Genomic DNA, 14,020 nt, shown 5'->3' on the forward strand with positions numbered 1-14,020 from the left:
AGGATGTAAAATGTTTGCAACAGTTATAATTCTCTCAGCGCTACTTCAGCGGCGTGCACGTGCACACAAGGTTCAAAGCTTTGCTTCCTAAAGAAGAAGTGCAGGCTTATAGCCGGTTTATTTCGAAATTAATACCTTGGAAGGAATTTCCTCCTGGTCTAGTAGAGAAAGCCGACTCCCGAGCTGGAGGCATTGACAATTCAAATTCTTTGGATCCGCTATGTAGACATTGCCAGGTATCCGAGGAAAGGGAGGTCGTGCTTAATCTATCAATGCGGTATCACATAGTCTCGCCAGCAGCAACGGCGAAGTACACTCTAGGACAGGAGGTTCGAAATGATTGTATCACGTTACAGAAGCGACGTGATACTATGAGACAAGTCAGGGTGTAAGCTTGCAAGTCTCGAGCTCTCCAGATCGATCGGAAATGCGGCGGTAACACGCACCCCATGCACCAAAGGCGTGCTCAGCTCCAGGTGTCAATTTTGCCAGCCCGCCATAAAATTGCTAACAGTAGCCCTGAACCTTTCCAGAATGTTTCTATAAAAGATAAGGTTCAGGAAGTGCACAATATATATGCAGCGTAACGTTTGGTGGCTTATGTCATTGTTTGGCTGGTGACTTGAGCTGCCAACTCAACGAACTCCAGATAAGTCATATTACCACATGATGAACGTTCGAACTGTCACTATCGAAATGGTTAGCTCGAGCGCTGCGCTATTTCAGTGGACGGCGCGTACGAAGATTGCAACGAAATCTTTCACATGGTATGATATGCTAGCATGCTCCGAGCTCGCCGTCTATTCAAACAGGTAGGCCAAGGCTTCTAGTGCGGCAGGCGGAGCGTCAGGACAATAGCCTCGATATCCTCCCTACGTCTCCCTATGTAGCGGTACTTGGACAAATATGTTGATCAAAACGTGCGCGCAATGACAGCTATCTTCTGATAGACCAAGTTTAAAAATGTACTAGCCATTTTTATATGTTATTGGAGCGACACTGCAAACTGAGGCGCATATAAGAGAAGGTATTGCAAAAGTCAGGTATTAAATTCAAAATACCTTCATGCTTTCACTTATTGCAACATCCTGTGCTGTAAGTAGACGAGCCTGAGGAGGTCCGCTTGCCAGAGGTCTTTGAACAACAGAACCACATGTGACTCGGAGTTGTGAGAGCCGATGCACTCGATTGATCGTTCGAGGGCTGTTACTTGTGTGCTTCCCAGCCTCTGGTATATATATATCGACTGTTTCCATGCATGATGATGGGGGTCAGCAGTCGTTGTACCCAAGTGATGATGACGTCCCGGGCGATCATGATGGCGTGTGCTCATCAATTGGTGACAGGTCAGCGGGTGCCGAGGGCTGTGTAAATGTTCAAAGTCCTGCTTAGTCATGTCAACGCAGACTCGCGCTCCTATCCTTGCTTTCTTTTTGCTATCATAGTAATGACTAGGACAACAGAGTTAAAGAATGGCGAGCAGAAGGAAAGGAAGAAACCTGGCAGAGTACCCACGTCTTGTGCAGAGTGCAGAAGGTGAGTCTTAATCTCGCTCAATTTAGACGACATGTTTGACAAACCCATTTGTGATCCATTACTCGTGTCCCTTGTTCATTCAGACTCAAACTTCGCTGTGATCGCAAGGTTCGTGGTTCTTTTCTGTTCAACATACTAGATACTAGATCATTGCTCACTCAATCGCCATGTAGGTTCCATGCGAGACCTGCGTAAAACGTGGCTGCTCCACAATATGTCCTAGTGGTTTGCTCTTTCTGTGATTTATAAGATCTTCCAAGCCTTAAATATATTCAGGATCATTGACAGCGGGAAAGGGCAATCGGTACGCGGTCCTTTTGTTTCCTATCTCACTGTTCTGATATCTGCACAGCCTTGTGCTCGCAAATACAGAGGAGTTACATAGCAAAATCGAAGTCATGTCAGCGCGAATGCGTGAACTCGAGGAAACCCTCCGCCAAATGCATTCTAAAGTATCCGATCTACCGCACCCGCTACTTTCAGATACCGATACAGTCATTTCAAACGATAGTCCGGAATCCAGCTCAAGCAGTGACTTTCCAGAACAACAGCCTCAAGCTTCGAATAAGGCTGATGCTGATTCTGTCATAGATGCATTTGGTGATGCTCATTGAAGTTTGTGGTTGATGCACGTAGCTAATTTTCGGTTATAGGCACGCTCACCATTGGCACTCGTGGAGAAACCATTTTCATGGGCGGCACCGCCCGTTCAGAAGTAAGTTCTACATTCAGAAGTAATGGATACCCGTTGAACATCTTGGTAGTATCTCATTCAGGTGGGGTTTGTCGTGACCGCTTTGCGACATTTGTGTGACGTTTTTTTAGCCACCTCTGAAACAACAACCAAAGCCTGCTTTTTCTGAAACCTTTCCCCGACTTTCGAAACAGATCCTCGATGCTTGGTTACCTGGTTCTGACTGTGTCCAGACTGATAATGGCCTCTGGGAACCTGTTTATTCATATCTACCTCCATTGTCAGAGGCGGTCCGCCTTAGTGAGATTTACCTTGAATGGGGTAAAGTCTTGTATGTTCATGCACTCGTGACAAAACGATGCCTAACCACTCCTGCCAGGTGGACTCCCCTGACACGATCGGAACTTTTCGATAATATCCTTCGAAGTGTTTATAATGCGAAGTAGGCTTATTCTGCTTATCCCATGTTATGCTCCTGAGAATATGTACCCAACAGATGCTACGAGGAAATACCGGGTTCTCATGATCTCTCGCTCCTGTTCAGCATATTCGCTCTAGCCACCCTCTTTGACTTTGAAAAGCCATCTTACGCCGTGGAGGCACAGGAATATCATATTCTATCGCACGTGTCGATGCACTTCACTTCCCCCTGCACGGAAACGAGTGTCCATACTCTTATCGCACTGGTCTGTTTCTTCTCTGAGTGAGAAATTAGCGCGCAGATGCTAAAAATTCACATTAGCTGCATATTGTGCAGTACCTGGAAATGAGTGACCTGCAGATGGATTCAAGCAGATCATACTTGTTCGTTGGGTTGGGTGTAAAACTTGGTTATAGGGTTCGTTTGTTCACTCCACGTATCACAAGTCTCTTATTCATTTTCCTAGATTGGCTTTCGTACGTCTTTCAGGCTACCCGCTCAATTTATCTGGGACTGATGGCATCTTCAAGATCTTTCTGGTGCTAGGTGGAAACTCAGCGACGCTGTTGTTCAAAAACGCAGCTCCGTCTTTTGGCAGATGTTCATGTTGGACACCTGGATTGTGCGCCATTTAAATTAGTGCTGTAACTTCTCACTCATGTCGTATATTTCAGAGTTTCCATGCTGGCCGCCCACCGAACGTCTCTCCCGATTGGATCGACACTCCTTACCCAAATGATGATTTCGCGGTAGTCAACGACAAAGGGGAAAAGGAGATGAGTGGTATGCGTTTCTTGTTATTGTACTTTACTGTCCTCACACATCTCCTTAGGACATATGTGGTCGTGGAAATTTTCGCGGCTCCTGCACCACGTAATGGTCAATGCATTTGGAGCCAAAACACCCACCTACCGCACAATCCTCGAACTCGATCGGAAAATCCGCGATTTCCCTGTCCCACCTCATCTCCAGCCCCGCTGTGCTACAAGTGAAACTCTCACAAAAGCCGCGATTCTCCAGCAAGTCCAGACGTCTTTTCTCCTCACAAACAAGGAAACCAGTGGGTATACGCTTCTATTCTCATCAGTCCGTGAAACTTATTTGCGGCATGTTTAGCGTTGTTAAATATCCATCGACGATACTTCACGCAAGCTTTGGAGGACCAGCCCGATGACCTCTTGAAGCATAAGTACGGCCCCTCGGTCATGGCGATGTATCGCTCTGCATGGCGAGTGATAGAAAGTCACTCGCATGCAGCTAGGAAGATTCCGCAAGTGATTGAACGATTAGGTTTGTTCTGGTCACAGGCACTATCCGCCGCCGTGAGTAGCCCTGATCAACTCATTAATTGAAGTGCATGACGATGTGTGTCATAGATCGTCATGTGCATGATCGTTAATCGTGCGCCTCAATCAAACATAGCGCCTCCTTCATTGCGCGAGCTTGATGTCGTTTATGAAGTATTCCAGAAGTCAGCGCCTACCTCAAAGCCTGCCGCTGTACTCCTCGTAAGCATTCTGTCTATGCATTCAACGCAGACCCCTCATCCCGTGTCCAGGACTCGATAACAAAAGTCTGGAAAAAAGGCCACGACGCTGTTGATCGCCCTCTTTATGACGATCAGTCCAGCTTATCCCGCGCCGAGCTCGATCGCCTTGGCGGCGGCAAAACTCATCTAATATCCCAAACGAGCCCTCGATCTAGCGCGTCGCCACCGTCTGTCCAACCTACACCATCAGAAGCCGAGTCAAGCGGCTCGTCCCAGTCATGCAGACAACCCACATGGGAAGGACAGAGCGTCGGGTTCGATATACACCCGCGCATCATGCAGGACATGCGCGTCTTTGACAAGTTCGAGCAATCACCGTTCACTGCGGGCGGCTCTTTTGACTCGCATGAGTCTTTCTTCCAGGCGATGAGCGATGTGCAGTTTAGTGGGTCGAGTGTGTATGGGGCAGAGATCTATAGTGGACAGCCGCAGGTGCTGAATACGTTTCATCCGGCACATTCATATAGCGCCCCGAATGGGATACAGGAGGTGCCAGTGCTGGATGCGGCGTGGCAGAGCTTTGTGGAGCAACTGGGGTTTTAATGATTGCTACCGTCAGTGTTAGATTTGAACTATGATACTTGCTCATCAATGATATTGCTCACCGTTTTCGACCCTTTCGCGATGCGCGCACTTTGTCAGTGAAAGTCGATTGTGCCGAGGCGTGACAGGACGTGACCAAATTGTGCAGATTAGAAGAGACCCTTCGTATAGAATTGACGCCGTATCATGATGTTACATTGATCTGCTCTTTGTTAAATGCTCCAAGGTTGGTGTGTAAAATCCTATTATCGCTCTTCCCCTGCCTCTTGTTCTCCTAAAACTACCTTAGTCCCATTAATAATTGACAAGCTCGTCCCTATGGAGTCAGGACAATCAGGGTCACAGGACCTTCCTGTAGCACGCATACTGTTCACACTGGCACAATGTCAAGAGCTTGATCAAGCCATACGCAACACAGTTTCTCCCACTATCCTGCAGATCATTCAAGACTCAGACCAGACCTCGAGTGGGCTCATAGCGCAGGATTATGCTGCAATCCTTGATTGCGTTATACGTGAGACCGAACATGCACTCAGACGCAACCACATGGAAAATGTGCTCAATAACAATATCTCCCTTGAGACAGTCCAACAACATCCTGAACTATGCAAGATAATCCGCAATGCCTGTCAGACCGGCTGTTTTTCCACCAATGTGACACCAGTAAGTGTCCGAGCCAAGTATATTGATGCGTTTCTGTTGACTGTTACTGGCAATGCAGAGATATTGCACCTACCCAATACTAGCTCACCCGTGTTGGCCGACTCGGGGTTTACTTGAGGTCGGATTTATCCTGTGGGATCATCCACAGTTTTATTTCATGTTATTCTAGAATAGGGGTAGGTGTTGCTGACAAATGTGGAGCGCTTCCTTTTCCTCTTACATAATTTTCTGCATCTTCAAATCCTATGCAACATCATTTATCGTTTATCCTTCAAATCGTACATCATGATAGTTATAAGTAGTGACAATGATAGCTATTCAACATCAAACACTATCGCTGTGGCGCATTTCTTTCATGCCTTATCTAAGTTGAGTTGTGTTCACTTCCATGAAAAGTTTACTACTCCAACTCGAATATCAAGCACGACGCACTCAAATCTCAGAGCTTCCATCCTGTAAATATTCGTTTCATTGGGTTTCAGCGCTAGCGCTCGGCACGTGTGGGAACATAGCTGTACAGCGAACATGTGTAGGTCACAGCTTCACTGATTCCACGAACGATGAACAAGGACTAGAAGTGCTGCATATAAATATCCGCCTGATGGATGACCAGTACCATTCAGGATCTTGATGATCAGTTTTAGGTTCTGTTAGAACTACAAGATACATGAGACTGGACACGGGACTGCGAATGTGCCAGCGTACATCCCCAGAACATCCTCATCTCCGCCATGGCTATTGGCAAAGGCATGTCGCTCGATAGTGCTGCATTAATGTCAACAGTACTCGAAGGCATTTTATACGGTCAATTATATAATGAATGTGTTTGTCCATCCCATACTCACGTTCTTCAGGCTTTTCTGTCCTCATGTTTATTGGCACCATCTGGGCGCTGACCGGGACCCATGAACGCCACATGCGGAGCGTCAATCGTCCGATCACAGCTGTGGCCGTCTTGCTGTTTGTACTAAGCACTGCGGTTAGCTTCTCGCCTTACTATCTGATGTCACACGCTGAAGTCCTCCAAGCACATGGTCGTAGACATTATTTGGACTGAAGAAGGACTAGTGCAGCGCCACAACATATTACAAAGCGGGCCGGAGGCGTTCTTCACAGAAATCTCTCAAGAAACTATTGTGATACACAATGCAATATACGTTTTGCAAACTCTACTCGGTGACGGGGTGGTGGTGGGTTTCAATCATATATTTGCCATTCTGAAATTGATATAGAAGTGTGTTTTTTGGAAAAAGATTTATCGTTGTTACATTGTTTGGCGAAGCATCTGGATCATCATCTTACCCAGCATGATGTGGTGTAGTGTCGCAGGTAAGGTTTCAAATACACATAACAAGTCGCGTGCTCTGATGTTTTGAAGTGACCGGTGTGTGCTCGATCTACAAATTTTGGCACGCATCTATGATATCCGGAAATGTCTTCGGCCTGCCAGTGCTGGTGATTCGCGATTGGATCTCGGCGTTCTATGCCTTGACACTTGCGACTAATTTGTTGAGCTCAGGTGAGCGCGCTTCTGCTCGTGCGTAGTGTCATATCCTCATACCAATCTGAATCTGTTTAGGATTACTGGCGTACCGCATCTGGAAAATCGAACATAATGTTGCTAGCAGTCGCACTACGAAGATCACCACGACGAGTATACTACGCGTGGTTATGGATGCTGCTATTTTATACTCCATAGCGCTCCTCTGCACATTAATCGGTGTGGTCTGCTCGAACAATGGATCGCTCGTTATGATAGACATGGTGATTCCACTGATAAATATATCATCGAAGAGTACTGACCTTTGTTCAACCAGCTTACGTCGATCATCTCCATCACATTCTATATGGTGATCATACGCATTGCGATGGGTAAAAGTACTCACAGTCTTTCAACTGTCCGTCACGGGTCGGGCAGTGACACAGATGGAGGAAACTTACAGCATTATGCCCTGCCTTTGCAGGTGCATATATCCCATTTCACCCATAGTGATGGCGCGTCGGTGTACAGAAATGGGAATCTGGACCGACCATCGACAGGCAAGTCAAGAGTTGTGGAAGGGGCGTCTTGCAATGTGTAGTCAGATGAACATGCTAGCTTCATACAGAAGTTGATTGTATTTGTCTTGGAACACGATAACTTGTATGTATACTGCATCAGCAATCAATTATTTACTTCGTTGGATGTGGAGAACAGAACTAGACTACAATTTCAACTTACTGTGGGCAATTGAAATCTGCCTTGCTAAAGTCTGAGGATGGCTGTCGTGATTCGGTACTTGGTGAAGAGTAGAAGGAATATAATCTCTATCGCGTATCTAGTCGTTGTGCCATCATAGGAGTAGTTCAAATGAGCATGCGGCACGAGATATGCAAATAATCCACGTGTTGCTAGCAGTTTTCATAAATAGATGACTACATAGTAGTATCTGATTTGTACAAACAGTAAGCAGGACACGGACACGAAACTATTTGGCTAAAACCTGCAGCCATCCTTTTGACCCGAAACACTAGCACGGTTTCGAATGCAGAAAAGTCCGGGATCCGTGAAGCTTTGAAGGCTGGTAAGCCATAGTAGATTCATGGGGCAGAATTTGCGAGACATTATGCTGCCAAAAGTGATGTGACTTACAAGTAGAGTGTAACGGCCCGAAAGAGATCAGTGGTCACCGAGTAAAAGGAGTCGTCGAAATGGGACGCATGCTGTGAAAAGGACAGTTAGCGGTGCACAACAAAAACGGGAGCTCGAGTTGACCAGTAAAAATGCGAACGGGGCCTGTAGTGATGTGACAATAACGAATGAGGTACGAAAAGCTGTGTCGGTGCGTTCTACATTCGTTCTTATCATGATGGTGCGAATCTATGTAGAATATGATGCAAGGATCATACTAAGGTTATAAGTGTCCTCGAGCTTCACGACTTCAGATTGATGCGATGACTCACCAGATCTCTCCTTCAAAATATGCATCGTGCATCGGGATTTTGTCAATGCCAGTGAATCAATATCATGTTTCAGCCTGACACATTCAGGGCTATGGTTGATGGAGGAGACAGAGAGAGATAATTCTGTATCCATAAACATACATGCACACACCACAATATTTGTGTCGAGACTTACTACAAGCGACCAACTGAAACACTGAGCTCATCCGAATAGACTAAAGTGGCCAAGCAGAATCACGAAGAACATGATTTGATGTCAGGAATATTGCGAGGGCGTGTAAAATGACTCGGAAGACTGGCATCCTTGCCAGTACATATGGTAACCTCGGAGCTCGAGGTAACTAGCAAGGAACGTCGACGATGTATATCAAAATCTAAACGGTCGTGTCTTGATCATGATTATGTAACCCTCTTCCACTAAAGTGGAGTCGGGGACTTAATATTCGAAGTTGAGAAGCTTATTGTGTACCTTCTAGATCTTCGAATCAGCATCACATGTCGATTTGATATCATTCAGCACGTAGATTTGATGCAGACTAGATGTTTTCCAGATATGAATACCAAACACTATCATCCTCATGGCACGGTTCCCGGTCTCTTCCATACCTTGCAAATCGAGTCCAACGCCAGTGGTCATCTCAGGCTCGATGAAGAGTCGCCAATACTACTAGCTACATCGAAATTTCAATCACGAAGCTTGTAAATTCCTGTAAGCAATCATTCTGTTTCCAAGCACGTATTAGAAGCAACGTTCGAATTAAAGTTGCATAGCAAACACGTTCAGATCACAGCTTCACCCGTTCCGCAACTGATAAGTAAGGTCCGAAGCGCTCAATATAAATATCTGCCAGATACCCGCTGATTCAATGGACATAGAACTGCAAATTTGCTATCATATATCCCCAAGGCATCATCTCCGCTATGGCTATTGGAAAAGGCATCCCACTCGATAGCGTTGCATTAATGTCAACAGTCTTGGAAGGCATTTTATATGGTCAGTATACGAATGTGCTCCTCCATCCCATACTCACCAAGATAGCGTTCTTCAGGCTTTTCCGTCCTCATGTTTATTGGCACCATCTGGGCGCTGACCCACAAACGTCACATGCGGGACGTCAATCGTCCAATCGCGGCTGTAGCCGTCTTGCTGTTTGTACTGAGCACTGTGGTCAGCTTCTTGCCTGGTACATCTGATGTCACATGCTGAAGTCCTCCAAGCACATGGTTGTAAGTATTATTCGGATTGAAGAAGGACTGGTGCAGTATCGCGACAGGCCAAAGACGTTATTCACAGAACTCTCTCGAGGAACCTTTATGACCAATGGCGCGATATTTATTTTGCAAACCCTACTGGGTGATGGGGTGGTGGTGGGTTCAATCGTATATTTTCCATTTCGAAATTGATATAGAAACGCTTTTTGAATAAAGATTTATCGTTGTTACATCGTTTGGCAAACCATCTGGGTTATCATCTTACCCAGCATGCTGTGGTGCAGTGTTGCAGGTTAGGTTTCAAATACACACAGGAAGTTGCATGCTCTGATGTCGTTTCGAAGTGACTGGTGTGTACTCGATATACAGCTTTTCGCACATGGCTGGCATCTACGGACACGTTTTCAGCCAAACGACTCGCGAATGGATCTCGGTATTTTATGCCTCGACGCTTGCAACTAATTTATTGAGTTCAGGTAAGCGCGCTTCTGCTTGTGCTTGTCATACTCTCATACCAACTTGAATTTGTTCAGGATTACTGGCGTACCGCATCTGGAAAATCGAGCGCGATGTCGCTAACAGTTGCGCTACAAAGATCACCACAACGGGTATACTACGCGTGGTTATGGATGCTGCTGGTTTGTACTCCATAGCGCTCCTCTGCACATTAATCGGTGTGGCCTGCTCGAAAGATGGAACACTTTTTATGTTAGACATGGTGATTCCACCAATAATGGATACCTATCATCGAAAATCCCTGACCTTTGATCAAACAGCTCACGCCTGTCATCTCTATAACTTTTTACATGGTTATCATTCGAATCGCAATGGGCAAAAATACTCACAGTCACATTTTGACTGTTGGTCACGGGTCGACCACAGGCAGTGAGAACGATAGAGGAAACTTGCGGCATTATCCTCTGAAGCCTTTGCAGGTACACATATCGCAATTCACTCACAATGACAGCGCGACGGTGTATAGAAATGGGAATCTGTACCGACCGTCGACAGCCAAATCGGAATTTGTGGAAGGGGCATCTTGCGACGTGTAGTCAGATGAACATATGACTTCATATGAAAATTAATTGTATTTTTGATAGCACCAGGCGATAACTCGTAGTACGATCTCTTGAATCACATTGTATATGTACCGCGTCAGAACCAGACTACAAACTCGAATTCTGTGGCGAATTGAAGCGATTGAAATCAGATTAGATGCGTTAGAGAATGCAATACGATGCATAGGCTGGTATTGTGGGGGATGCTCTATACTCAGAGTGAATGCTTTCCAGTATCGGTCTCGATCTGCCCTGCTGAGGATGGCTGTCGTAATTCGGCATTCAAGGAAGAAGGGGTAGAAGGAACATAGCCTACATCAGGTATCCCGAGTCGTCGCCTTTGATGGTAGCACCCGTTGCAGCATTCGGCTGTAATTGGATGCATGAGACCTGCCAGTGAAATGGACGTCGAATGAAGCGAGGAGCTAAAAAGACTCAAAGGCCCACAGCTTGATCATGATGGCGTTGTCGATTGAACCGTTGGCGAGAAGTATGCGGTCAGAAGAGAGTACTAGACCACGGAGCCACGGACGATATGAGTGTTCTTCGAAGGGCGCTCCGACGGTTGGGTCGCGCGTGACCCTGAAAGGTCATGACCAAGACCTGTGTCAGGATCGACGTGTTTTCTGCTGCACCGTGCTAGGTTGAGCTGTAAGCCATGTCATTATCTGTCTACAAGAATAAGCCAGTGATATCAGTTCGTCAGTGCAGAACACTTATATCTCAGATGTGGTATTCGTGTGATGACTCACCCTGAGAATGCTAGTCTAGACGAAGGGCAATACCGTCGATATGTGTGATGAGCGCATCTTACCTCCTTATCTTTTGACGCCCATCCTCAAGACTTTGCATTGCGTGTACAGCATGTTCCGTCCCTTTCTGGCTTGTGATGAAATCCCTGTATTGCGCCAGCCTTGACGATAGATTAGCGCTGGTGTTTCAAACTCTGCGTAAGGATTTCTACCTTCGATGTTCGAGTGTATACAAGCAAATATCCGAGTCCTCTCGCCCTTTAAGGAGTGATCACTGTTCGTAAACTAAGCCACCAGCAAACGAAAATACACTGTGATATGCCTTACATCTTGTAAAGATACACTATGCATACAAGTAGATTCTAATTAGCAAGGTGTCTGCGATGAACTCGTCACAGTACCGTTCGAAAAGTCAATCTAAAAGCAAGAACACAGCCGGCTGCTTCCATGTTCTCCTGCATTAGTCCTGACCTGCCCTGCTGTGATCGTCTGTTGCGAATCTGGATTGGGCGAAGGAGGGGAAACATGGTCTTCATCAGGTATCCATTCATCATCTTTGCGGCGTGTAGCACCTGCAGCAATATTCCGCTGTAAATTAATATATGAGCACTGAAAAGGGAGAAAAATGGGAAATGGGCCACACATACCTCTTTACCCTGCGCGAGAGGAACGTCGACAATAGCTGGCGATACATGATCTGTTTGAAGGGGCCGCCAGGTTGACAGGCGGTGTAGGCAGGATTTGAAGGTCGTGGAAGTAGGGGCAGCGGATTGGGTGGTCGGTGGCCGAAACTAGAAAATGTCAGTCAAATATGTGATGATGGGGGTCCCCACTCACATTATCATCATGTGGATTCACAATTGATCGAGGCAAGGGCGCTGTAGCAGGGAACTGCAAGGGGACCGTCGAGTCAACTGTGAAGAAGATAGATAAAACAAACATACGTCCAGGGGATTACGGGGCTCCTTGGTGCGAGTGAGAATGGTGTCCGTACGAGAAGAAAGAAGTTTGCGTAAAAAACCAAAGAAATTGGGTTGCCGGGGTTCAATTGTAACTGCTAGCGGGCGGGTGACGGAAGGTATGACTGCTATTGCTGGTTTACGGCGCACGGGACGACGTGTTGCGTCAGACTACGACAGAGAATGGAGTGATTTAGATGAGTAAAATACCGGGACCACATACATCAAGCAGTTTAGCGAGGTGAGCGCTTGTCTGCAAGAGATTTCAGCACGCGAATCATGAATGGGTGAATACACACCTCTCTTGCAAGACCAATACTAGCAAGAATATCGGCTGGAATATCGCATATGTAGATTCTGGCCTCATCCCGGTTCGTGTAAGCCAGTTGGTGTGAGTCAGGTGACAGTATAAGGGAATATGGACTTTGGACGTCGAACGAGGCGAGGAGTTGGCGGGACTCGAAGGACCATAGCTTGATGGTGTTGTCATCGGAAGCACTGGCGAGAAGCACACAATCAAATGAGAGAGCTAGACTCCTGATGACGTCGGTGTGCCCTTGGAAGGAATCTCCGACAGTCTTGAGCGTCGACGCGTCATACTCATGAATTCGGCCCACGGAGTGATGAATTTATCTTTTGTTGTGCAAAACACCGGTAAACATAACCAGCTTCTAGTCGTAGATCTTTCTCTAGTGACAGCCAATTTCTGTAATTGGACGTCCCACACCTCAAGGTATTGCTTGGACTCCGGATCCGATGATGTCACCGCCAGCTTCCGAGAGTCTTGAGAGAGTCCAAGTGCATCCACGAATTTACCACTAAATCTGAATGGACCAGCCATGAGTTTGCCTGTGTCCAAGCTCCATATCCGTATTCCATCGAGTGATGCACCCGCTAGCAACATGCTGTCCGCCGAAATATCAATGCATCTGATCACGAGGTCATCATGAAATGTTCTCACGATCCCCGTCTCGACCTCACACACTTTGAGCACCCCAGTGACCCCACCAACTGCAGTGATAACCCATTGACCATCCCTTGACACCCCCACTCCATATATATAATCCTCGCAGACTTCCCGAGCTTCCTCGATCTCCTTACCCTCCCGCAGGTCCCATCGCCGAATCGTCTTATCGTATGATCCGCTGATTATTTGCTTGCCGCTGTCGGGAAAATAGGAAATGTATGGAATGTATTTGAACTCGTGTTCGGATCCGGGCACTAAATATGGTTGATGTCCCTCCAAGGTCATCACCGGTGTCAGAACTGATTTCTTTGCTGCTATACCGGGCTGTTTCGAGCTGGAAGCCATGGCGGCTCTATCCTATGGATAGTGTTCGGTGAGTTGTTCTCGTATGCGCTACGTTGCCAAGTCTTGAGAGTCGCTGTGCTTTCCCTGTTTATGCTAATCGTCAGTTTATCAGCGTAGGATGCTCATGTAGGGTATTCACGTTACACGAATGTTGTCAAGTTCGAGGAACGATATCGTAATTGATGGGCTTGCTATCTTTCATGGCTGTGCGTTGTACGGCATGTTCTTTTTTTGACCATCGCCATCAAACTTCATCTCTCCACTGCAATACAGCATTGCGAGCGGGGTGGAAATCTGATCATTCTGTCACCCTCAAACGGGGACAACTACTTACTTCGAACCTTCGGTTCAATTCATTAATTGCAGTGGCTGGGTCAG

At 46.6% G+C, this 14,020-nt stretch overlaps 4 protein-coding genes across 4 annotated transcripts; 3 read left to right on the forward strand and 1 right to left on the reverse strand.

Annotated features, from left to right (window-relative positions):
• Positions 1-1,447: 1,447 nt before the first annotated feature.
• F5891DRAFT_1127608 (uncharacterized protein) lies at positions 1,448-4,743 on the forward strand (the record flags this gene model as incomplete). The annotated part of the gene is made up of 14 exons (XM_041364196.1): positions 1,448-1,507; positions 1,710-1,761; positions 1,813-1,840; positions 1,889-2,136; positions 2,190-2,251; positions 2,362-2,561; positions 2,610-2,656; positions 2,836-2,916; positions 3,182-3,273; positions 3,326-3,434; positions 3,484-3,711; positions 3,768-3,973; positions 4,028-4,159; positions 4,210-4,743. 14 exons carry the CDS (start codon positions 1,448-1,450, stop codon positions 4,741-4,743), a joined length of 2,079 nt encoding a protein of 692 aa, XP_041228257.1.
• Positions 4,744-5,890: 1,147 nt separating this feature from the next.
• On the forward strand, positions 5,891-7,585 carry F5891DRAFT_1022916 (uncharacterized protein). Its single transcript, XM_041361255.1, has 7 exons — positions 5,891-6,210; positions 6,261-6,385; positions 6,435-6,596; positions 6,660-6,735; positions 6,785-6,925; positions 6,986-7,170; positions 7,224-7,585. The coding sequence occupies exons 1-7, from the start codon at positions 6,138-6,140 to the stop codon at positions 7,485-7,487; spliced, it is 1,026 nt and encodes a 341-aa protein (XP_041228258.1). The 5' UTR covers positions 5,891-6,137; the 3' UTR covers positions 7,488-7,585.
• A 247-nt stretch (positions 7,586-7,832) lies between these two features.
• On the reverse strand, positions 7,833-8,706 carry F5891DRAFT_1022928 (uncharacterized protein). Its single transcript, XM_041361256.1, has 5 exons — positions 8,525-8,706; positions 8,350-8,472; positions 8,162-8,294; positions 8,039-8,109; positions 7,833-7,958 (listed from the first exon to the last, which is right to left on the reverse strand). The coding sequence occupies exons 3-5, from the start codon at positions 8,252-8,254 to the stop codon at positions 7,883-7,885; spliced, it is 240 nt and encodes a 79-aa protein (XP_041228259.1). The 5' UTR covers positions 8,255-8,294; positions 8,350-8,472; positions 8,525-8,706; the 3' UTR covers positions 7,833-7,882.
• Positions 8,707-9,270: 564 nt separating this feature from the next.
• F5891DRAFT_948506 (uncharacterized protein) lies at positions 9,271-10,613 on the forward strand (the record flags this gene model as incomplete). Its single annotated transcript, XM_041374813.1, has 7 exons — positions 9,271-9,343; positions 9,399-9,517; positions 9,568-9,717; positions 9,778-9,853; positions 9,906-10,037; positions 10,095-10,279; positions 10,338-10,613. 7 exons carry the CDS (start codon positions 9,271-9,273, stop codon positions 10,611-10,613), a joined length of 1,011 nt encoding a protein of 336 aa, XP_041228260.1.
• Positions 10,614-14,020: the final 3,407 nt, after the last annotated feature.

Source organism: Suillus fuscotomentosus, assembly GCF_016647785.1.
Source record: "Suillus fuscotomentosus strain FC203 chromosome Unknown F5891scaffold_16, whole genome shotgun sequence".
In the NCBI taxonomy this organism is placed as follows: domain Eukaryota; kingdom Fungi; phylum Basidiomycota; class Agaricomycetes; order Boletales; family Suillaceae; genus Suillus; species Suillus fuscotomentosus.